This window comes from Oncorhynchus masou, chromosome 4, assembly GCF_036934945.1.
Source record: "Oncorhynchus masou masou isolate Uvic2021 chromosome 4, UVic_Omas_1.1, whole genome shotgun sequence".
Classification (NCBI taxonomy): Eukaryota; Metazoa; Chordata; class Actinopteri; order Salmoniformes; family Salmonidae; genus Oncorhynchus; species Oncorhynchus masou.
This window is the reverse complement of record NC_088215.1, coordinates 9,735,818-9,761,105: the sequence shown is the minus strand read 5'-3', so window position 1 is coordinate 9,761,105 and position 25,288 is coordinate 9,735,818. Positions and strand designations below refer to the sequence as shown.

General features: G+C 43.8%; 2 protein-coding genes across 4 annotated transcripts; both read right to left on the bottom strand.

Moving 5' to 3' along the window:
- Positions 1-1,787: 1,787 nt before the first annotated feature.
- On the bottom strand, positions 1,788-5,665 carry LOC135523349 (C-C chemokine receptor type 7-like). 2 transcript variants are annotated; one of them, XM_064949973.1, is made up of 4 exons: positions 5,565-5,665; positions 3,999-4,045; positions 3,139-3,563; positions 1,788-2,769 (listed from the first exon to the last, which is right to left on the bottom strand). In XM_064949973.1, the coding sequence occupies exons 1-4, from the start codon at positions 5,578-5,580 to the stop codon at positions 2,112-2,114; spliced, it is 1,146 nt and encodes a 381-aa protein (XP_064806045.1). In that variant the 5' UTR covers positions 5,581-5,665; the 3' UTR covers positions 1,788-2,111. The 2 variants fall into 2 exon arrangements, with proteins under 2 accessions (XP_064806045.1, XP_064806051.1); XM_064949979.1 differs by lacking the exons at positions 3,999-4,045; positions 5,565-5,665 and adding an exon at positions 3,595-3,978 and having other exon boundaries at positions 3,139-3,496.
- Positions 5,666-9,752: 4,087 nt separating this feature from the next.
- On the bottom strand, positions 9,753-18,454 carry LOC135523336 (SWI/SNF-related matrix-associated actin-dependent regulator of chromatin subfamily E member 1-like). 2 transcript variants are annotated; one of them, XM_064949962.1, is made up of 11 exons: positions 18,386-18,454; positions 17,270-17,320; positions 16,851-16,897; positions 16,222-16,326; positions 15,238-15,318; positions 14,774-14,905; positions 14,373-14,544; positions 12,568-12,740; positions 12,293-12,394; positions 11,402-11,642; positions 9,753-11,194 (listed from the first exon to the last, which is right to left on the bottom strand). In XM_064949962.1, exons 2-11 carry the CDS (start codon positions 17,274-17,276, stop codon positions 10,971-10,973), a joined length of 1,284 nt encoding a protein of 427 aa, XP_064806034.1. In that variant the 5' UTR covers positions 17,277-17,320; positions 18,386-18,454; the 3' UTR covers positions 9,753-10,970. The 2 variants fall into 2 exon arrangements, with proteins under 2 accessions (XP_064806034.1, XP_064806022.1); XM_064949950.1 differs by lacking the exon at positions 18,386-18,454 and adding an exon at positions 18,070-18,363 and having other exon boundaries at positions 16,851-16,903.
- Positions 18,455-25,288: the final 6,834 nt, after the last annotated feature.

The following is a 25,288-nucleotide window of genomic DNA, read 5'->3' as shown; positions in this document are numbered from 1 at the left end:
GTTCAGCCAGGGGTTAACTGCCATGGGTACGTGAATCTGAGGTACTGGGACGGGAACTGTTGCCGGGGTAAGACGATCAGATATTTGCTTAATGGAAGTCAGCATCTCCGACAGAAGATGAGAATGTCTAGCCATTAAGGCCTCTTGCTGAACCAGGGCGGCTTCGTGGCGTTGGACAGTCTCCTGGTGGTGGGACAGCATGGCAAAAAGGTCCTGGGAACTGGCTGCCTCTGGGTTCATTTTTGGCTCTGTGTTTCTGTCAGGACCCGGTTACGAACCTGGGTCTCCGGAGTGAGAAACAGTCACTTAACCAACTGAGCCACGAATAGTCAGCAGAACCCAGAAGATGAGGCAGACACAGCAGTACTTAAGACGGTGTATTTAATAAAGTAAAAAAGGAGAAGTCCTTCAATACAAAAAGGCAAATCCAAAAGGTGGTAGGTATAGCACAAAAAAGCCTCAAGAGATACTCAAAAACAAAAACAGAATTCCACAAGAGCATCCACCGGAAACGACAAGAATACACAGAACACTAGGGCTGGGTGCTAACATACAAACACAGAGCACAGAACTGAGGGAAACTAAGGGTTTAAATACAATCAGGGAAAACGAGGCACAGGTGCAAATAATAATGGGGAACAAGGGAAAAAACATAAGGTCAAAAAGCACAATGGGGGCATCTAGTGACCAAAACCCGGAACAACCCTGGCCAAATCCTGACAGCTACCCATGTATTTCCATGGAAATATAACGTTTATTTGGAAAGTAATAAATATATAGATATTTTTAAAAGCATTCTTGATTTGCATAAATCTAATATACAAACTATTACACTTGTTAAAAAATATGAAATGGTATTACATTTGGTGAAGAGCACATTATGACTTGTTTAGGACTCGAAACTCAAAGTTTAGGACTTGAGACTTGACGGTCTTGACTTGATACTTGACTCGGACTTGCCTGTCTTGACTTGGGACTTGAGTGCTAAGACTTGAGACTTACTTGTGACTTGTAAAACAAATACTTGGTCCCACCTCTGGTAAATACTACAGTATTAACCGCAGTAATGTCAAAAACACTACAGTCCACAAAAACACTACAATTTTTTACTATAGTAAACACTACATTATTTAATTTACATATACCCTGCCCATTCCCCTCCCCTGTATCGCAATTTGTGCCACCATAACTGAGAAACATGGCAAGTATAGACCACATATTCATTTCCCTACAGGTTATAGAAAAGAGCAGAAGCACTGAACTAGCTGTTCAGACCCAAGTCCTACCTACATACAGGTTAGGAAAAATGTGCTGTTTTAGTATTTCTCCAGTAGGTTTCCTGAAGGAGAAAGCCTCCACTTCTATTTCAAAGATAGTACAACAAAAACACCTTGTATGCAAAAACAGTAAATACTGCAGTATACTACAGTCTACAAAAACACTACAGTAAGTACTATAGTATACCACAGTCTGAAAAAACCCTACAGTAAATACTACAGTATACTACAATCTGCAAAAACCCTATAGTCAATACTACAGTATACTAAAGTCTACAAAAGCACTACAGTAAATACTACAACCTGTAAAAACACTACATGTATTAGTATAGTATATACTACAGTTTTATTTTACTACAGTAATACAGTATACTACAGTAAACACTACAGTGAATACTACAGTATTTATACCCTAGAATACTTTAGTATTTTTTAATCCGGGTTGTGGAACAAGTGGTCACTTGAACAAGGTGTCAAATTATAGTTTAGAGACCAGACTACACATTTTTAAATTAGATTTTTTATTTACTTCAGAAATAAGACTCAAAACAACACAGAAATAATACAATGATATTGAGTATTTACAGTGCCAATCCTCCACTGGCAGCTATATAACAGGACATTTTTTTATGGTATAGACTTGATCCAAATAAATTCCTGGTGACGACCAGTAAGCTGCCTGATACATTAAACATATATGTCCTTTAGACCTTTTAAGTGACCTACAGAACACTTACAAGCAAACATTTCAAATATAATCAGAAATAAACACAGGCTGTGCACAAGGTCTTGTCCATGTTGAAAAGGCCGTCAGACAAGGCAGCATTGGCAGCTTTAGGGGGAGAAAGTGGTTGTGGTCTCGGTTTCCATGGCGACCCCTAAACTCCCCCTCTTTCCGCAGGTGTACTGGAAGAATCTCTCCTGGCTCATACAGCCCAGATCCTTCAGCAGCTTCATGAGGTCGCGGCGGAACTTCACCCCGATGAACGCGTACACAAAGGGGTTGAGGCAGCACCTCAGGAAAGCCAGGCACTGGGTGATGTCAGAGGCGTAGAGGAGGCTGTTGTCGTAGATGCAATCCTTGCTGCCCCCGTTAGCTGTGTCGAGAGTGGTCAGCAGCAGTACCAGATTATAGGGCACCTGGCAGAGCAGGAAGACCGCCACCACAGCGAAGATCACCTTGATGGCCTTGTTCTTCTCAAAGCTCCGGGCCTGGCACAGGGTCTTCACAATGGCGCCGTAACAAAAGGCCATGATTAGGAGCGGCAGAACAAACCCCAGGACCATCTGGCTCACCTGGATGCCCACGCGCACCTGGTCTGAGCCGGCGGTGTAGGGGGTGCAGGTCTTGTTGCTGATGTTGGTGTAGGACATCTCGGGCACAGAGAAGACCAGCGCCATCACCCAGATGACCACAGAGGTCACCTTGCTAAGGAACACGGCCGTGGAGCGGTGGCGGTGGGCAGAGACGGCCTTGGAGATGGCGAAGTACCTGTCGGAAAAATGACAAAAAGTACGCTTTATATAATAGGCTCATATATCTGCTCATATATACAAATATTTACAGAGATAGGAGCAGATCAGCCTATTAGGTCACATAAGATATAGGAGCAGATCAGCCTATTAGGTCACAGAAGATATAGGAGCAGATCAGCCTATTAGGTCACAGCAGAGATAGGAGCAGATCAGCCTATTAGGTCACAGCAGATATAGGAGCAGATCAGCCTATTAGGTCACAGCAGAGATAGGAGCAGATCAGCCTATTAGGTCACAGCAGGACGCACACTGCAACACGTTTCAATCAGGCTTTTATTTAACCACGTTAGTCTTTGAGAACGCGTTCGCATTTGCAATAACATACCTGTCCACGCTGATGGAGGTGAGGAGGAACATGCCGCTGTAGAAGCTGACCTTATAGATGGTGTGCATGACCTTGCAGATGAACAGCCCCAGCACCCATTCCGTCATGGAGTTGGTCGCCCAGAGGGGCAGCGACACGGCGAACAGCAGGTCGGCGACAGACAGGCTGAGCAGGAACACATCGGTCCCGGTCTTCAGCCGGTTGAAGTAGACGTAGGTACCGATCACCAGGATGTTACCGACCAGACCGAGGAAGCAGATGAGGGAGTAAAAGGTGGGCATGAACCAGGAGCGGAAGTGGCGGTTGGATTCCTTCTGGCATTGCTGGGTCCAATGATCATAATCCAAGTCGTTCGTGTCTGTGGAGTAACCATTGTAATCAGTGGTGAACTCTGTTGTCACGTTTTCATTCTGAGAGAAGCAAGTCTGGGGGAAAAAAAGACAAAATGGGACATACTATAAATCAGGATAATTGATGGTTGACTGGTGTAATCGAACGCCTTGAATTCTAATAAAATGTCATTCAAATAGATTTAGTGTTCAGGATCAGGGAACTGGGTCCAAAATGAAGCCGACACAATGTTCCCTGCACCTGGCCCCTTGATAAACTGGCATGCTTTCAGATGAGCATACCACTTCCTGAGAGGAAGTTGCGCTATACAGTGTGCCATTGACTGAAAGACTGTGGTTAGTAGCAGTGTAGTGTTTGTGCGTTTCTGTGGGTAGAGTTCATGTCATGTTATTAAGTGAGTTGTCAACATGTCATTTAAATGATTGTCCAAAAAAATGATATCAAAAGACTATTAATACTTCATACAAATGATATTGTATGATATGGTATACTGAAGACTGTGTTCTTACCTCAAAGTAGGTCCAGATCAACAGAGCTGGTACTAAGATTCGTGTATCTGAAAATCAGATAAGGTGTGGTTAAAGCTCTAGAGTACCAGTTGATCGATAAAGAGAATGATGTGTTACAGTAGTTGACTATATGAACAACCTTTGGAAAGAGTTCAAGACACGTCACTTGTGATGATACATAGGAGTTGATGTCCCTTGTTATTAGCATATATTGTTTTTGCAAGTGTCAATAATGAATTTGAGTTGTCTCATCTGTTGGGTATTTAGCTTGGACCGCAGGGTTCCCCAATAAGTGGCCAACAGGCCAAATTCATCCCACAGGTGATTTTATTTGGCCCCCCAAGTTTTCTGAGCATAATGTGTTTGTTGTTGGACATAAAACACTGGAAAATCACCAGGGAATCAGCTCAAAGTGATTTTGATTTCGAAAAATCTCTTCCCAAATATTCCCATGCATAAATAAAGAGGCATATGCGATTGTATCTCAATGTATTCAAGGTTTGAAATGATTCTGCTTTTGTCAAATACTTTATCTGTTTGGGACGTTTGCAGTTAATTGTGCAGTGTACAAATCATATGTAACTATGTTCCTGACCATCCACTCAAGGAAAGATATTCACACGGATGAATGTAATTGAGGACCCCTGTTGTAATGTGCAACAAAAGACAAAGCAGGACATCTGGTGGTAACAGAAAGGGATGCACCAATTGATCGGTTGTCCAAAGATTACATAGCGTACCCAAATATGGAAAGCATTAAATCAATATTTTTTTTAAGAGGCAAAAAGAAACAAAGAAACAAAACAAAAACGACTTTTAAAAAATCCCCCTTTGACTCATCGCACGATCAGAAAACTGGAAATTCTCCTTCAAAACCTTCAAAATAGAAATGACTCGGTTACAAAACGTGTCATGAGTGAACTGGGGCTGTACCTGCAAGCCTCTCAGTCTTACAAACCTGGTTCAAGTTTCCTTATTTCCATACTCAATTGATTTGAAACGCTTAAAAAAAGTCAATTAACATTTCAAAAATCATGAATTTAACAAGGGCAGCAGATGTCAGCGATTCACAGATATTGTGTTAATAATATAGAAGTAAAAGCTCAATTGAATGATTATAGCCTACGTAGCTATACAGCTGTATGGCTTGTATAGGTAAAGCTGAAAGGCTTTGGTTTTTCCATTTTGGCACCCTACATCACGTACACTATGTTCACCTAACGGAAGCACATTTACTATTTTCGTATATCATTGTCTACATGCATGCAGCAATTGACCGGACACACTGTTGTGCTAATCCTGCCCCGTAGTAGTGCCTTTTTAGTCATTTAATTCAATATAATCCCTACTTATACAACACATATTTATTTATCTATTTATTTATTGGATAAATAAATCCTAGAACAAAAATGTATTTATATTCCTTTTGATAAAAGTTGTTATTAGTTGAAAAATTGCAGGAAGCTAATGGCCCGTGAATATATCAAATATTGAACATTTATTTAAAAAGAATTATGACATTTATTTAAAAAAAAATGTATGAAACATCGAAAGATGTGCTCTCACCTTTGACAGCGATCATGTTGATTGAGAGTTACAACTGCACTTTCTCTCTGTACACAGGTTGCGAAAGTAGAGAGACAGCCCACTAGTTGAGATGAGGCTGTGTCAGGTGCTAGATTCCCCTTTGAACTATACTTTAAAAAAAAGTTAACACCTTTACTCCCCCGGGGTGTCTTGTGAAAAACAATGACAAGGAATGAGAGTAAATGCAAATGTTGTTGGTTTAATTAACACACTGTGCAGAACCATTTGAGGTTTCTTCATTTGTATGACAGTGTAGAGAGATAGAACTGCATCCCATAGAACTGGTAGAACTGATTCATTACCTATTGAACATTGCTGTTGAACTGCTGCATACAGCTATTGAACACTATGAGAGGAAATGAGTGTTCATGTTGTTCAGCACAGACACTCAGACGCGCCAAAGCTCCCAGTGACCGCAGTGGTCGAGGGAAAATGTATCGCCTGTTCTATTTTCAACCCGCAGTCACTAGAAAGATAACACCATTACGCTTGTGCGGTTGAGGCTTATTTTTCTTTGTCGTCTCCACTGAAGAAAATGCTAGATCGGTTCATTGAGAACACAATATATATATATAGGTCCTAAATTGGTGTAGATTTGGTTTCTCACCTCGCCGTTACAACCCCATTGCTTATCAATAGGCTTAGATGTTGATGAAATTGCCCGTGCCATCTCCGATTGAGTTTACAGCTGATGTTGGATTAAAAGCCATTAGCCACCTTGATTTTAATTGTATTTTTTTACTTTGGTCTACTATTTTCTATTGTCTTCAGTTTATCCTCACCCCTGCCTGTACTTTCAGGTGGAGCAGGGATGAAGGTAAGGAAAGTCTCTCCGGGTCAAACAGGGCATACAGATTATCATTACAATACATGTACTGTATGTACTCTTAGAAACAACGGTTCCAAAAGGGTTCTTCAACCGACCCCATAGGAGAACCCTTTTTGGTTCCAGGTAGAACCCCTTTTGGCTCCAGGTAGAACCCTTTTTGGTTCCAGGTAGAACCCTTTTTGGTTCCAGGTAGAACCCTTTTTGGTTCCAGGTAGAACCCTTTTGGCTCCAGGTAGAACCCTTTTGGCTCCAGGTAGAACTATTTTGGTTTGTACTTAAGAGTGGATGTTGGAGATATGTTGGATGAAAAGGCTGTATTACAAAGTCTGTATGAAATGAAATCTTCAGCATAGCAAATAACCCACTTTGAGATACATTTAGCTGGATTAAAAGTACAAGTATAACTAAAAAACAAATACTGAAAAGTATTTACTGCATAAGTAAGTAACAAACCAGATTGATGCTCATTCTGTAAACAGCATGCATCGACGGGACTATTTTCAAGTGTCCTACCAATTCTGGGTGTTTGCTAAACCAACAGCTACAAAACAGGCCTCCCAGAGCAAGTGGCTGATATGTAGAGAACTTCAAAGGTGAGACAGACTCATTACAATCAATGCTTCATGTGTGTTTAATTCAAAATATTAGAGATAAACTAATGTTTCTTCATGTCCCCTTTGACAACCTCGACAAATAAGGGATTTCTCCAAAAGTCCATTTCACCAATACTCATACGGTATATGTTGGTCATTGTGTTAACCACCACAACACTTTTGCTTAGGCAGTTGTGGCAGTACCACTGCTGTCTTAGTTTACCTTTGTCGGTAAAGGTCATGTTCAGTCTTATTCTCCCCTACTCTCCGCCAACTCTGCGCAAGTTGCACACCTGTCTGCCCGTGCGGTTGCGGCTTTGAGTTTTCAAGGCGCTCAGGAAAAGAAACCAGCCAAGAAACACTAACCACAATTCGTTGCAACAGGTTGACTGCTGCAGAGGGACAACTGTGCACATCTGCACCTACACTAAAGCTGTGACAAATCTCATCGCTATTGCAGAAAGCAGATCATAGAAATATAATTATTAGAACGGACAATTAATAAGCTGCCAAAAAAATTGGACTGGTACACTCATGGGTAAACTCAATAGGTCACCGGTCCACCCATCACGGATGTTCACTTTCTACTAATTCAAATGCTATGGGGCTGCCGGTATGGTTCCTGCACATGGAATCGGGTCCTGTGTGGCTCAGTCGGTAGAGCATGGCGCTTGCAACGCCAAGCGTCGTGGGTTCGATTCCCGCTGGGGCCACCCATATGTAAAAGTAGTTGCCCCAGCCGACTTGTAAGTCGCTTTGGACAAAAGCGTCTGCTAAATGGGATATATTATCTAGCTGCAAAAGTGACAAATGATTTTTTTCTAAGTGTGCTAACAGGAAGACGATTGTGGCTGTTGATCCTCTACCTGTCTCTTAGATGTGTATATATTTTACCTGTCCTCTTTATCAGTTTACCTTCTACCTGTCCTCTTTATCAGTTTATCTTTTACCTGTCCTCTTTATCTGTTTATCTTCTAGCTGTCCTCTTTATCGGTTTATTTTCTACCTGTCCTCTTTATCTGTTTATCTTCTACCTGTCCTCTTTATCAGTTTATCTTCTACCTGTCCTCTTTATCTGTTTATCTTCTACCAGTCCTCTTTATCAGTTTATCTTCTACCTGTCCTCTTTATCAGTTTATCTTCTACCAGTCTCTCTTCTCTGTTTATCTTCTACCCGTCTCCTTTGCTCACATCAGGTCGATACAACGTAAATACTGTTGGTTAAAAACATGTTAACTACAACAGAGAACACTACTTCAGACAGCTGGAAAGAGTGGTGCTTGTATTGAAAACAGGAAACCCACTTCCTTGTACCTTGTAGATCAGAGGACACAGACCAGTGGACCAAATCTTTAACAAATGGTTTCAAATCTGTCGTCAGTATTGGGTGCCATAGATAGTGTGTGATAAGTCATTGGAAGTGTAACACATGCTGCCTAGAGTTCATGTTGTATAAAAGCTGGCCAGTTCAAATGGGTCACAATTTGCACAGGGCTAGGATAACACAGTGCCACCGAGGATAACACAGTGCCACCGACGTCTACTGTCCCCACATGCTTCAAGATGTCCACCATTGTTCCTGTACTCAAGAAAGTAAAGGTAATTGAACTAAATGACTATCGCCCTGTAGCACTCACTTCTGTCATCGTGAAGTGCTTTGAGACCAGTCACGGATCATATCACCTCTACCTTACCTGACACCCTAGACCCACTTCAATTTGCATACCACCCCAATAGATCCACAGATGATGCAATCAACATCGCACTGCACTCTGCCCTATCCCATCTGGACAAGAGGAATACCTATGTAAGAATGCTGTTCATTGACTATAGCTCAGCCTTCAACACCATAGTACCCTTCAAGCTCGTCATTAAGCTAGAGGCCCTGGGTCTGAACCCTGCCCTGTGCAACTGGGTCCTGGACTTCCTGACGGGCCATCAAGGTCAACAACCACCCGAACCACTGCCTGTTCACCCCGCTATCATCCAGAAGGCCAGGTCAGTACAGGTGCATCGAAGCAGGGACCGAGAGACTGAAAAACAGCTTCTATCTCAAAGCCATCAGACTGTTAAATACTGTTAAATAGCCATCACTAGCACATTAGAGGCTGCTGCCCTATATACATAGACTTTAATAATTGAACACTTGTCACTTTAATCATGTTTACATATTTTGCGTTACTCATCTCATATGTATATACTGTACTCTATCGTATTCTACTGTGTCTACTTAGGATAGGATAAAGCAATCCTTCTCACCCCCCCAAATGATTTAGATGCACTATTGTAAAGTGGCTGTTCCACTGATGTCAGAAGGTGAATTCACCAATTTGTAAGTCGCTCTGGATAAGAGCGTCTGCTAAATGACTTAAATGTAATGTAAATGTGTCTTAATCTATGCTGCTCTGACATTGCTCACCCAAATATTTATATATACTTAATTCCATTCCTTTACTTTAGACTTGTGTATTGTTGTGAAATTGCTAGATATTACTGTTAGATATTCCTGTACTGCCAGAGCTAGAAACACAAGCATTTCGCTACACCCGCCATAACATCTGATAAACACGTGTATGTGACAAATACATTTGATTTGAAATTCCAACATGGAATTATCCTCGGTCACCTCAGCCTGAGTGTGGGAATAACTCTTAATATGAACAAACACGCCACCTTAAAGGATTACCCGTTCTATACGCAATGCGTGAGACATTGAAAACAAACCCTGGCGTCAACAACTACATGTCAGGGTAGAAAAGTTTATTGGTATAAATGTGGCAAACAAAATCGATTTTTAAGACAGTATGTTGATGACTCACTCGGCTCTTCCAAGTAGCTTCAGGACGAGATGAAAAACCACTCACGCTCACGCAAACCTTCTAACGCGGCTTCTTACATTGCATATTAACATTTAAGAGTTTGTTCTGGGTCGAACATTGTACTACTGGTCATAACAACATAACACTGAAAGGTTGTTCTAAGCATACCGCTTTTGATTTGATTGAGAGCTAGCAGACTTTAGAACACTGACTGTTAAGAGCACTGTACAGCATGGATGGACTCGTAGCATTTACAACAGGTTGGTGGACGGACGGACTGGGCCCAGGACTCACAATACACAAGAATAATAATAAATCATGAAAACAACTACTTATTTCTATTAACTCCTGAGACAATACTGTCACTTAATACTGATACTTAAGAGTAAACATGACAAAATATCGAGAGTCACCCCACCCCTTCCGTTACTAAGCAAACTCTTCCATTTGAGGAGTTGCGACACCATGCAAAAATAACATTGAAAGCAACAATAACATTACACTCCAAAGAACAAGTAATTAAACATTGAACAACTTGTTTTTTTGCGACAGTTTTTACAACCAGCCTCAATCGGTAAGATTAATGGTGTCTGCCAGACATAGTACCATAGTGTCTGCCAGATATAGTACCATAGTGTCTGCCAGATATAGCACCATAGTGTCTGCCAGATATAGTACCATAGTGTCTGCCAGATATAGTACCATAGTGTCTGCCAGATATAGTACCATAGTGTCTGCCAGATATAGTACCATAGAATAAGACAAGAGATATGTTTTGATATATTGTCAGGTGATGGGATGGTTGCTATCGACTGGCACTGCGGTCTGTGATAGAAATACGGTGAATTCACCGTATGAATTGTGACTCAATTTAGATGACATTCATTTTAGTTGGGACAATTGCTTTGCTTTGTGGATTTGGAGCACTTCGCAAATTGACAGCAGGTCCATTTTGACCATGCCAACAGAGCTCTGAAGATTCAACCAATTGCATCAAACTTCCCTTCGGAAATAGAAACCCATCTAAAAACAGCTTTTGTTCACATAGATACTAATGTACAATGTGTTATCATCAGAGTGGGACTGTAGAGATGGAATGATGCATCATGGACATTTCTCGGCCCTAAGGTCAGATGTCGACTCCTCAGTGGGCGGTAGGGCGTGCCCTGCTAGGCCCCTCTGAGGCTGCTGGCTCGCTGGGCGGGGCGTCCTCCGTCACAGCAGAGGTGGTCTCCGACCCCGTGTTACTGTCACTGGTGCCGTCCTCCATCACCCCTTCCGGAACACTCTCCTTGTCCTCCGACGGCGCCCCCTCCTCAACCTCACTGGCAGGACGAGCCGTCGACTCCTCCGATGCCTTTGACTTCTCTGTAACCAAGAAAGCAGGAAATATTAGGGGACAGCAAACACGTTTGAACCGATGTGGTTTCAAATGTATAAAATAACATTGTAAAATGCGCTTAGCATACAATCTTCCAAGAAAAGCATCTCCCCATATACCTAACTCAGGGGACCTGACCAGAACCATACATTAAAATACCATACGGTTTAGTGATTAATACTGTTGGGCCTCACCACCAGTATCCATGGGGCTGGGTTCCGTCTCCTCTCTCTCCTTGTTGCTGCTGTCACTGACAGATACCTGTTGGCTCTTGCTGCCATTTGACGGGCCAACTGGTTTCTCCTCCTCCTCCAGGCTAGAGGACGTGGACGCCTCCTTCTCCCGCTCCGACAGGCGCCTGCGGGATGCATCCTCTGCCGCAGCGACCTCTGCAGATATCTTCTCCATGTCCACCTCTACTTTCATACAACACAGCTGGGCGCAGAGTGGCAACACGTTGAGTCTCCCCGCCAGGGGATTAATGCTATTAATCTTACAATCAATCTCACACCTGTGCAACTGTGATTAGTAACGGTGAGACAGTGAGTAGCAAGTGCAATGTTGACACCTTGATCTGATTTGGCACAGTTCCTGTTTCCTCTACAATGATACTACATTGCAAGGCAGTTAACCAACTGTTCCCTGGGCGCCGTGGATGTCGATTAAGGCAGCCCTCCGCACCTCTCTAATTCAGAGGGGTTGGGTTAAATGCGGAAGACACATTTCATTTGAATGCATTCAGTTCTACAACTGACTAGGTATCCCCCTTTCAATCATTTTATTTCATTGAGTTGCCCATTGTGAAGCAATAGAGGAAGTAAATTGACTCGAAGTAAATGGCGCCACCTGGGGTATGGACTACACAGTGCGGCATCTGGATTCAGAACTGCACCGAGTCAATTCACTTTTAATTCTAAGTGATGACGCCGCGTGTTTGCCAGGACACGTGGATAAAGTTAGCAGCTGCGAGATCTCTACAATGCAGAACTGGCCCATTCCAAATAGCCTGAGGTCAACGCTGTAATATTTACTATGTGCAACATTAATAGAGTTTGCGTACAAGTTCCCGGATGATGATCCCATACCCTTTTCAGCTCGCCGTTGAAAGACTCTGTGGCATCGATGAATTTCCTTTTCTTGTCCTGGTGGCGGTCTTCAATCTGAAGTAGCTCCGCCTCCAGCTTCCTCTGTGGACCAGACAGACAGACAGAGACCTGCCAATTTACCTGACTGATTACCTGTTTTTACTACTCATTTAATCAAATAAGGAGAAAGGATCTGATTTCCAGGTTACCATGACAACAACGCCATGACTGGGTATCTATATGTCTCTCGGAAGACTGACAAGACACCAGCGTACCTGGTGCACCATAAGAGACTGGACCTGCCGTTTCAAGACCTGCATGCGGGCGGTAGTGACGACGGAGCGCACGTCGGGGACCACGCTCTCGCTCAGGATCTCGCTGATCAGCCGGTGGTTGCGCTGGAAACGGGCGGCAGCCGAGTGCTTTGTGGAGAATCCGTCGTCGTAATCTGGGAGAGCGAATGGAAAAAGCATGTGGCGGGTGCCGTGTGTCTATCAGGGCTCAGCGAACACAACGGTCAATGGGTAAAGAGCGGAGAGATCCCACCACAACAAGTGTAGATGTGGTCGGCTTCCGGAAAGAAATCTGATCTGGCATGTCTTAATTGGACATAGTTTAACATTGACATACCTACGTTTGGTTGAACCATTTATATATCATTTATATATCAGTCGGGAATGTCTGCAAATGTGTCTGTTTACATGCTTGTCGCAGGGTAGCCTAGTGGTTAGAGCATTGGACTAGTAGCCGAAAGGTTGCAAGTTCAAATCCCTGAGCTGGCAAGGTACAAATCTGTCGTTCTGCCCCTGAACAGGCAGTTAACCCACTGTTCCTAGACCATCATTGAAAATAAGAATTTGTTCTTAACTGACTTGCCTAGTAAAATTTTAAAAAAAATATATATATATATACTTGAATATACACATTTGCAAAGTAAGTTTCAACACCGTTGTTGTGAATGGTATTGATATCCATGTGTGGGTAGAGAGTTAAAGATACATTTTTCTCTCTCGCTGCCTCTCAAAAACCTTACTCATTTACTCCAGAAACGTCTTGGTGTTTTTTTTACTGGCGCTTGTGCTCTTATTATTTCCCAGAAAAACTAGAGGATGTTGCGAATCTAAGTGAACATCCAAGCTTTTAAGCACATGACACTTTTCTTTTAAATCCAGGGTCAAATGAAGCTGTCCTCTGTAACACTAGCATCAAAGTAAGTCATAAATGTAGGAGAAGAAATTGTCTCTTTAATAAGGTCAACTTCTTATTGAAAACATGGAGAATTCATTCATTCCACGTTGGGCCAAAAGTCATTCAATTGACAAAAAAAATCTAAAAACTGCAGTGATTAAATAAAGTGATTTATTGCTGTAGTCAAACACCCATTTCATTTGAAGTCTGTGAAGGATGCTACCCTTTGAAAATAGCAATGGGGGCAAGATGGTGCATTTGTCTGTGCATTTGGGAGCAAGAAATACAATTTTGGCTTCATATTAACATCGCACATTTTATGCTGGAGAAAGACGTCATTCGAAAATGATCATCATCTCCATCAACCTGTTCCATCGGTTGATCTTCACTTCCAATTTTTTTTGGGGTGCTTTTTCTCCAAAACCAACGGGAACAGTTTCTTCAGACTCTCCCCGTTCTCTGCATCTATTAAAGCAACTGATGTGACAAATCTTTTTGAAGTCATCAATGTACAGCTTGTTGAGAAATGAACCCATAGGGATACTAACTATCACATTTTTATATCTTGGGCGTTTCTAACTTACCACAATATATTTTTTAATCCATTTCCTGTCGACCATTATCCAGCTTGATACGAGACAAGCATAATTTCCTGTCGGCTGTAATTCAGAAGTCCAGTTTTGATGTATGTTTCTATGTGAATGTGTGTTGCCTTGTTTCTTACTGGATCTCAGTGAAGCCATTGATCCCAAATACAGGGCCCAGACTTATACTACAGAGCTGAAATGGAGCGTGGCCTATAAGGTGAAGTAGCAAGTGTGACAAAACACGAAGAGGTAGTGCAGGGATAGAAATTGACACCAAGGTGATGTCACAGTTGAGAGCGCCTTACCATCTGGGTCGTCTGCTGGCTGGATACTCATGTACGGCTCGCCCTTGTCGAGACGAGACTGGCGCTGTCGGCTTTCCTCCTCCAGAGCGGCCTCGGCACGGCTCTTAGCGTTGACGTAAGCCAGGTAGGCCGGAGAGTTGTGGTAGGCCTTCATGCTCTCATTGTACTCAATCTGTGGAGGAGAGACAAGGATGTGACAAAGGGAGAGACCTTTGACACGTGCCCCTGCAATGAATGCAAGAAAACAAACTCTTCGACATTGAAGAAAAGTTACTCAGTATTTTTTTTTACAAAGGAAGGAATGATGACTGGAGGGACCCTTCTGACAACTGTTGGAGACACTTGTTACTGGTCACCCATAACAACCCCGTAAATAAACACCCTGGTAAAAACAAACCAACCTTCTCTGCTTCGTAATCATTCAAGTAATCCTGTTTCTCCTCATCAGTGAGGTCCCTCCACATGCCACCGATTATCTTCCCAATTTCCCATAGTTTCAGATCGGGATTGGAGGCTTTTACTTGATCCCAAACCTGGTGATGAGAACCAGACAGGGGCTCATTATCTCTAAGCAGATAGGTCATAAACCTATGGAGGCCGTGTTTAAACTCCACCTCCGGGGAGATATCCCATAGTCTGCCTGTGTGCTCTTAATGGCTAGGCTGCTGTATGTCTAGTTTCACAGTTCACACCTACCTGCATAGACACATGGGGCAGACGATGTGCAGTGTACATTAAGAGTGCTCGTCCCTAACCTTGGCTAAAGTGCTGCGTGTTATAAGTGCAATGTATTTTAATACGTCTTGTAATGGTGCGCACGTTGGCGCAGTTTGGGTTTAAGTAATGTTACGCAGAGACAACTTACCTTGCGACTATATCGCATGTATGGCATCAACGGCTTGTCTGGCGGCTTGGGTGGCTTTGGAATGTTTATTCCTGAAGAATTCTGGGAAATAAAAAGGCACTTTTTTTTTAGATTCAAAGTCAAAGTTAGGACACCAACTGGTGCTAAAAATGTCTAGTCATACAATTTTACACTACGCAAAGTTTCAACTGAGAACCACCCTGCAGGAAAATACTCAACCACATAGCTGATCATCCAACCTTCAACAAAGTATTTGTAAAAAAATCCCAACAAAGACGCATCAAACTACAAAACCATTAGTTCAATCACCTCCATTTAATTAAAGCCTGTTTGAGCCCAACCAGTGTCCAGAAGTCACACAGAGACTATGATTGAGTAACGCTGATGGAAGAATATACAAAATCTCCCTCAAGCTGAGATTGGCACACTGCGTGACATAATGCTATTATCAGAACCCGAGTGCCAACCACAGCTTGCATGCAACGACTGAATTATTCCCGTAGCAGCCGAAACCCATGCCAAGCATTGGGTCTATAATGCCATGGCAACGCTGATGGCATGGGTTACTTAGCATGGCTATCAGCAATGCAGACTTTGAAGGGCAGGATCGAGCGATTTTGAACACACACAGATGGACACTTGGCCAGTCTGCACTAGTATGATGAAGGCAGCAGAGGAACGCTGGGATGGCATACATCTCAGAAAGCCTTGGTAATGGAATGGGTTAGACAAATCATACTGTCTGTCTGTTCAAGAATGCCTGCTCTTATAAGCCCTGGAAAAAATGACTATTTCTAAACCAAGAGCAAAGTTGTCAAGAGCTGTTATAGCTCATATCTGCAGATACGTTACGACTGAGTTTTACTAAGCAAGCTAGCTTAGGCTGTTTCAGTCCAACAAGATAGTCATTTTAAATATTGGTGTTAGTTTCCTTCTGTGTCTCGCGTTTTCATCCCGGTGTTTTCTCTACGGCATTATTCCTACCGTTGCCCGACTGTTGTTGCTTGTTGTCCCTCCCAGCCTGTAGTTGTTGTAAGCCAGATGACTGTAGGGGTTGTACCCCACAAACCCGGGGGTGTTGGGCAATTGCTGATGGAAACAAATGAGACAGAAACACAGATGAGAAATAACGTTTAAAAAAAATGGGGTGAAGCATGACAAAATCAATGAAAAAAACTGGTGAGAACATGAATGTTGAAAAGCTGTAGAAATCAACTGAAAAAGACTTGCACTCATGCTGTAGCAACAAGAAGGATCATCAAGACAGCAATGTTATCTATACATTAGCGTTGTTTGTTATGAAAATAATGTATAGTCTACAGTATGTTGTATACGGTACCTCACATCTTAGGGAGTGGAGCTTATTATCTTATTATTAGCTTATTATCTGAGACTGCAAAGCCTATTGCATTGACCAATTCTACTGTGGTAACAGGACTATCTACAGGGTATACTGTATTAAATGGCCAAATGGATTCCACTTTTAAAAACAAAGTTAGCCCCCAAACATGTGGACAGTAGCAAGTTAACATTGAAAGATAATAGCCGGCATGAATGTTGTTATGGGACATCCCTTTCCAAATGGCTTCCCATGTGCCATCAGAAATACTTACAGTTGTAGGGGCTGGGGGAGGGGGAGGGGCATATGGCCTTTCTCTTTCTCTTTCTGTTTTGAGAGAAAAGGTGAGATTTTAAAATTGAGGCAAAAAAGCCCCCTTTTTACATCTCTCAATGTTGATTAAATCAATCCCATCAAGGTAGATCTGAATTTAGTGATTTTCTATTTCTCTCTCAGCAAATACAAGATGGATCATTATTAACCTGTCAATTATAATACTAGGAAATCATATAGTCGACCAGAAGTTAATATTTCATGCCTGAAACTCAAATGTATTTTATTGTGATAACATATACATTTGTAAATTCACATTTTTGCAGCCATAGTTGCCCAGCTTTATCCGAGACCAAACAGAAGTACTCATATTTTCATTATCTGATGGCTAAACTTATATAATTGCAAACAATGTCTTACTTGACATCTTGGCAGAGGAAGAATTCTATCAGTTTATTCCAGTCATTGGGTCTGTAATAAACACATTATAATGGGGGAAAGCATTTAGGTGTTTCATTAACTTCATTTGTTATTACAGTACTTTACAAATTGAATAGGAAAGAAAGTAAGTAGCTTGAGAGGGAGGACAAAAGAGATGTTGGTGCCAAAAATGATGTCAGGCGACGTATGTGCAACATCACAACAGTGTCAGTGGACAGGCATGAACATGACAGGGGTTTGATGTGACGACTAGCAAGCTGTTCGCGTCCAAAAACATCGCTTACACTTGGAATGGCATTTGCTTATAATTGCACATGCGTAAATAAATGAGATACATGGAAATGCATTTGCTGAAAAATAAAGCTCTGTCATCTTGCGTAGTTGGCTGACACCCAGCTGTGCTAGCTAGCGAGGCTAGTAACGCTGAGCTAACTAACGTTACTTGCTTAGTATATGCAGCTACTAGCTATAGCTAGCCAGCTGGCTAACTTGGACCATCTGATCAGTAAATGATGAGCATGCAAACGTAGATAACACAATCAGTGAGCTTGGTAACTTTTGGAGAAGGCGAATAATCTGCAGTTTAAATGATTTAACAAAAGCTAAAATACAGAACATTGTATTTGATACTCCGCATACGTTGTCAGGTAGCTCGCATTAGCTAGCCACCAAGCATTCAGATCAAAGCAAGCTAACGTTAGCTATCTGGCTGTCACTGAAACATTTCAATTTTGATTTGAGGCGTTAAAACAGCGGATTAACAGTGACTATACCCGAACCGTTTCGGATGTGGATTTTGCAATCGAAAACCTTGGATCAGACAATTTAGAAAGCACCATGCTAGCTTGATAGCCACTACCTCCTACGCTGTATATGAATAAGCTATTTGCTAGCGAGAGCTGTCACAATACAGTCACATCATCACCTTGCATGTATCTGTAAATCTGTTATTCAAACAAAAGTGGCATTTTACAAAAATTCTTGACATACAATTGAAAGACTATTCAACATAAATCAATTAATGAATACTATTGCTTTTCATATGTTGGTTAGTTCACATAGCAAGCAAGTGAAAGTAATGGCCAGCACACTCACCCCAAAATCCTTTGTCCCCCACCAGTGTGTGTGTGGCTAGAATCAGGTTTAGCTAGCAGAAACAGTCCTCAGAATGAAACATATATATATATATTTATGGGGTCCACACAGATTTCAGTAGAATTTTCCAGAACTATTCCTTTCTCCTCTGTTAAGGGCATAATGTTTGCATTACACCCCAATGCTAGCCTACTCTAAATTGAATCACCTAATTTCATTGCTAACATTTTTCAATCAATATATTACTAAAATAAATTATACGTCATAAATACACATTTGTGATGATTTTGCAATATAATACTGAATTTGAGACTATCAAATTCATAATTAACCAATTACTGATTTGGAATCAAATATTCTGAATACATGGGTTCACTAGAGTGAACTACAGTATGAATGAATCAGTGATGAACATGAACATACAATAAAGAGGACATTGCAAGAATTCATTAACAATTTATAATTTATACATAACCGATATAAACTGCACTAATTGAACTTTGCTGCTGCAGTTACATGATGACAGGTCTTGTCATTGGTGCACTGATCCAAGGTTGAGCTGCAATTGCTTAAGGCAGAAGAATGAATCTTGGTAATTCATTCTGACCATACATTTTCATATTCCATGGCTTGCCAAGAGCTATTATCTTTAGCTTCAAATTCCATATGATAAAAATGACAAAAATATTGCTTACGTCACCCAAGCATGAAACTTAGCTATATACATTCTGCTTCACTAACAAAAAAGGGTTTTCAGAAAAGCCAAGGCTGGTCTATTCATATCTCCTATTTTGTTAGCAGTGGCGATCTGTCATTCAGGGCCGATGTTGCAAAAAAAAAAGAGCCATATCTCAGACTGGCCAATAAAAAGAAAACATTAAGATGGGCAAAAAAACACAGACACTGGACAGAGGAACTCTGCCTAGAAGGCCAGCATGCCGGAGTCACCTCGTCACAGATGACATTGAGTCTGGTGTTTTATGGGTACTATTTAAAGAAGCTGCACGTTGAGGACATGTGAGGCGTCTGTTTCTCAAACTAGACACTCTAATGTACTTGTCCTCTTGCTCAGTTGTGCACCAGGGCCTCCCACTCCTCTTTCTATTCTGGTTAGAGCCAGTTTGCGCTGTTCTGTGAAGGGAGTAGTACACAGCGCTGTCAGGATTTGGCCAGGGTTGTTCCGGGTTTTGGTCACTAGATGCCCCCATTGTGCTTTTTGACCTTATGTTTTTTCCCTTGTTCCCCATTATTATTTGCACCTGTGCCTCTTTTTCCCCTGATTGTATTTAAACCCTTAGTTTCCCTCAGTTCTGTGCTCTGTGTTTGTATGTTAGCACCCAGCCCTAGTGTTCTGTTTTCTTGTCGATTCCGGTGGATGCTCTTGTGGAATTCTGTTTTTGTTTTTGAGTATCTCTTGAGGCTTTTTTGTGCTATTCCTACCACCTTTTGGATTTGCCATTTTTGTATTGAAGGACTTCTCCTTTTTTACTTTATTAAATACACCGTCTTAAGTACTGCTGTGTCTGCCTCATCTTCTGGGTTCTGCTGACTATTCGTGGCTCAGTTGGTTAAGTGACTGTTTCTCACTCCGGAGACCCAGGTTCGTAACCGGGTCCTGACAGAAACACAGAGCCAAAAATGAACCCAGAGGCAGCCAGTTCCCAGGACCTTTTTGCCATGCTGTCCCACCACCAGGAGACTGTCCAACGCCACGAAGCCGCCCTGGTTCAGCAAGAGGCCTTAATGGCTAGACATTCTCATCTTCTGTCGGAGATGCTGACTTCCATTAAGCAAATATCTGATCGTCTTACCCCGGCAACAGTTCCCGTCCCAGTACCTCAGATTCACGTACCCATGGCAGTTAACCCCCTGGCTGAACCTCGTCTTCCACCTCCCCAACGGTTCTCAGGTGATCCAAGTGCTTGTAAAGGGTTTCTCACCCAATGTTCTCTCTCCTTTGAGCTACAACCCTCGTCGTTTCCCACCGACCGGTCTAAGATCGCTTATATCATCACCCTGCTGTCGGAAAAAGCCCTGACCTGGGCTACTGCTGTGTGGGATACCCATAGTTCCTGCTGTGCCAGCTACTCTGCCTTTGCTGAGGAATTCAAACGAGTGTTTCAAGGCCCAAGCAGTGGTTCTGACTCAGCCAAACAGCTCCTGACTCTCCACCAAGGTTGGCGCAGCGTGACGGACTATGCCATCCAGTTCCGCACGGTGGCAGCAGCAAGTGGCTGGAACAACGAGGCGCTCACGGTGTGCTTTCTGAAAGGCCTTTCCGACACTATCCAAGATGAACTGGCCACTCGGGAACCACCGGACAATCTCGAGTCCCTGATCAAGTTGGCCTCACGCATTGACCAGCGTCTGAGAGAGAGAGAACTCAACCGTAGACCTCTAGCCCCTATCAGTCCCAGCTCCGAGTCCCCACCTTTATCCTCGCTGGCTCCATCGGAACCCATGCAGATTGGACGCATCTCCCAGGCTGAGAGAGACCGCCGGATGAGGGAGCGACGCTGTCTATATTGCGGCAAACCGGGCCATTTCCGTTCCACGTGTCCCGGGCTCCAGGGAAACGCTCTGTCCCGTACAGACCGGGGGGAACTGTAACGGGAAACATAACCTCCTCCCATCCGTCCAACTCCCGTCTGCTCATTCCAGTCACCCTCTCCTGGGACAACCACAAGCTTCACCTTCAAGCCTTGGTAGACTCTGGAGCCGCAGGTAACTTCATGGATGGTGTCTGGGCGAAGGAGAATGGCGTTCCCTCTGAACCTCTAAGTGAACCCATGAGGGTTACTACATTGGATGGAAACCCTTTGGGATCTGGACTTGTCACTCATGTCACTACCTCCTTGCGACTTTCAGTTTCACAACACCAGGAATTGATGAACTATCATTTGATCTCCTGTTCCGAGTTCCCTCTCGTCCTTGGATACCCCTGGCTTCACAGCCATAACCCTCACATCGACTGGTCTGTGGGCACTATCAAGCAGTGGGGTCCTACGTGCCAAGCTACTTGTATTTTCCAGAATTCCCCGAGTTCTACTCCCGCGTCTTTAGAATCCATCGACCTGACCCGAGTTCCCGAGTGTTACCATGACCTCAAACTGGTGTTTAGCAAACAGACGGCCACCATGCTCCCACCCCATAGACCTTACGATTGCCCCATCGACCTGTTTCCGGGCACTTGCCCCCCCAGGGGTCGGATCTTTTCCCTATCTCCACCCGAACGAGCTGCTATGGATACCTACATCAAGGACGCTCTGGAAGCAGGCCTCATGCGTCCATCCACCTCCCCGGCGGGAGCAGGGTTTTTCTTTGTGGCCAAGAAAGACGGTGGATTACGTCCTTGCATCGACTACCGGGGACTCAATGCCATAACCGTCCGTAACCGTTACCCGCCACCCCTTATGGCCACAGCCTTCGAGCTGCTCCAGGAAGCAGTTGTTTTCACTAAGCTTGACCTGCGGAACGCATACCATCTTGTGCGGATCAGACCTGGTGACGAGTGGAAGACCGCTTTCAACACGCCTACTGGTCACTATGAATACTTGGTGATGCCCTTCGGCCTGACCAACGCCCCAGCGGTGTTCCAAGCGCTCATAAACGATGTGCTTAGGGATATGCTTAACATATTTGTGTTCGTTTACTTGGATGACATCCTCATCTTTTCGAGCTCCCTTCAAGAACACACTAAGCATGTCAGACAAGTACTCAAACGCCTCCTGGACAGCCATCTGTACGTTAAGCCGGAAAAATGTGAATTCCATTCATCCCGAGTACAATTCCTGGGATTTGTAGTGGAACCCGGTCGAGTCCAAATGGACCCCAGGAAGGTAGGGGCGGTAGCGGATTGGCCCACCCCCAAATCCGTTAAGGAAGTTCAGCGTTTCCTGGGCTTCACAAACTTTTACCGCAAGTTCATCAAGAACTTCAGCTTGGTGGCAGCCCCTCTCTCAGCTTTAACCAAGGGTGGCAATGCAAGGTTTTTGTGGGGAAGAGAAGCTGAGACGGCCTTCCAAGGACTCAAGCAGCGCGTTCTCTCTGCTCCCATCCTGATACTACCGACTACGGATGAACCATTTGTGGTGGAGGTAGACGCATCAGAGGTTGGTGTTGGAGCTGTCCTGTCTCAGAGGGTGAAGACAAGAAGCTTCATCCGTGCGCTTTCTTCTCACACCGGCTTACCCCGACTGAGAGGAACTACGATGTGGGGATCGTGAACTCCTAGCGGTTAAGATGGCATTGAAGGAATGGAGACACTGGCTCGAGGGGGCTTCTCACCCGTTTCAAGTGCTTACGGACCACAAAAATCTGGAGTATATCCAGCAGGCGAAGCGGTTGAACTCTAGACAAGCTAGATGGTCTCTTTTCTTCAATCGATTCCGGTTTATCCTCACCTATCGGCCCGGGTCGAAGAATCTCAAACCGGATGCCCTGTCCCGAGTCTACGCTCCTGCCATTCGAGATGACACGGACATGCCTGTCCTTCCTGCTGCTAAGATTGTGGCTCCGATCTCGTGGCAAGTTGAGGATACCGTGAGACGTGCTCAAGCTAGCGAACCGGACCCGAAAGGAGGTCCTGCCAATCGGTTGTTTGTCCCCAAGGCAGTGAGGACTCAGGTCCTTCTGTGGGGGCACTCCTCTCGCCTCACCTGTCATCCGGGCGTAGGTCGCACCTTGGAGTTCATCCAGCGTAAGTTCTGGTGGCCTACCATAAGAGAAGACGTTGCCACTTTCGTCAATGCCTGTCCCGTGTGCTGCCAGGGCAAATCTTCTCACCTCCGCCCTCAAGGACTCCTTCACCCTTTACCTGTTCCCCACAGACCCTGGTCCCATATCTCATTGGACTTTATTACTGGACTTCCTCCATCCCATGGCAATACTACTATCCTAGTCATAATCGACAGGTTTTCAAAGGCGGCCAGGTTCGTCCCTCTGACTAAGTTACCTTCTGCCAAGGAAACGGCTGAGTTGGTAATTAATCATGTGTTCCGAGTCTTCGGCATTCCTCAAGATATGGTTTCTGACAGAGGTCCCCAGTTCGCCTCAAGGTTTTGGAAGGCCTTCTGCCAACTCATGGGGGCTTCTGCCAGTCTATCTTCAGGGTACCATCCGGAGTCCAACAGCCAAACAGAGAGGATGAATCAAGAGCTGGAAACCACCCTCCGATGTATGACTCGTGACAACCCGTCCACATGGTCATCCTTTATTGTTTGGGCCGAATACGCGCACAACACCTTGCGCTCCTCCTCCACTGGTATGTCCCCGCACGAGTGTCAGTTTGGCTATGCTCCTCCATTGTTCCCGGACCAGGAGGCAGAAGTCAGAGTGCCTTCAGCCTTGAAGTTCGTCAGACGCTGTCGGCTTATGTGGAGGAAGACCCGTCTTAATCTTATGCGTTCCTCACAGAGGTACCAACAACAAGCCAACAGACGTCGCCGTCCCGGGCCTACCCTGCGCCCCGGCCAGAGAGTCTGGCTCTCCACAAGAGACTTACCTCTACGGGTGGAGTCTCGCAAGCTGTCCCAAAAATACATCGGTCCCTTCAAGGTTGCCAGGAGAGTTAACCCAGTTTCTTATCGCCTACACTTACCCAGATCCCTTAAGATTAATCCCACATTTCACATTTCATTGTTAAAACCTGTTGTTTTTCTCCCCTTGTCCCGGCAGACAGACCTCCCCCTCCGCCTCGTGTCATTGGAGGCCAGCCGGCTTATACCGTCCATCGGATACTGGATTCCCGCCGGGTGCAGCGGTCCTGGCAGTATCTGGTGGACTGGGAAGGCTACGGTCCCGAGGAGCGCTCCTGGGTTCCTGCCAAAGACATCCTGGACCCTGACCTCATTCGTCAGTTCAGGGCCCTCCACCCTGAGAGAGCTGGTAGGAACGTCAGGAGCCGTTCCTAAGGGGGGGATTCTGTCAGGATTTGGCCAGGGTTGTTCCGGGTTTTGGTCACTAGATGCCCCCATTGTGCTTTTTGACCTTATGTTTTTTCCCTTGTTCCCCATTATTATTTGCACCTGTGCCTCGTTGCCCCTGATTGTATTTAAACCCTTAGTTTCCCTCAGTTCTGTGCTCTGTGTTTGTATGTTAGCACCCAGCCCTAGTGTTCTGTTTTCTTGTCGATTCCGGTGGATGCTCTTGTGGAATTCTGTTTTTGTTTTTGAGTATCTCTTGAGGCTTTTTTGTGCTATTCCTACCACCTTTTGGATTTGCCATTTTTGTATTGAAGGACTTCTCCTTTTTTACTTTATTAAATACACCGTCTTAAGTACTGCTGTGTCTGCCTCATCTTCTGGGTTCTGCTGATTATTCGTGGCTCAGTTGGTTAAGTGACTGTTTCTCACTCCGGAGACCCAGGTTCGTAACCGGGTCCTGACACAGCGCTATACGAGATCTTCAGTTTCTAGATAATTTCTCGCATGGAACAGCCTTCATTTCTCAGAACAAAAATAGACTGATCAGTTTCAGAAGAAAGTTCTTTGTTTCTGGCCATTTTGAGCCTGTAATCGAACCCACAAATGCTGATGCTACAGATACTCAACTAGTCTAAAGAAAGTTGTATTGCATCTTTAATCAGCACAGCAGTTTTCAGCTGTGCTAACATAATTGCAAAAGGGTTTTCTAATGATCAATTAGCATTTAAAATTATAATCTTGGATTAGCTAACACAATGTGCCATTGGAACACAAGAGTGATGGTTGCTGATAATGGGCTTCTGTACGCCTATGTAGATATTTCATTAAATATAAGCAGTTTCCAGCTACAATAGTCATTTACAACATTAACAATGTCTACACTGTATTTCTGATCAATGATGTTATTTTAAATGGAAACAAATATTTTTTTCTTTCAAAAAACAAGGACATTTCTAGGTGACCCCAAACTTTTGAACAG

Bases quoted from the DNA above. Each gene is read 5' to 3' on its own strand.
- LOC135523349 (XM_064949973.1), bottom strand. The intron at 3,564-3,998 runs GTAAGAACACAG...TTTTTCCCCCAG, and splicing joins TGATCTGGACCTACTTTGAG to ACTTGCTTCTCTCAGAATGA. The intron at 2,770-3,138 runs GTATGTTATTGC...TTTTTCCGACAG, and splicing joins ACCTCCATCAGCGTGGACAG to GTACTTCGCCATCTCCAAGG.
- LOC135523336 (XM_064949950.1), bottom strand. The intron at 14,545-14,773 runs GTTGGTTTGTTT...TCTCCTCCACAG, and splicing joins ATGATTACGAAGCAGAGAAG to ATTGAGTACAATGAGAGCAT. The intron at 12,741-14,372 runs GTAAGGCGCTCT...TCGCTCTCCCAG, and splicing joins GCCAGCAGACGACCCAGATG to ATTACGACGACGGATTCTCC.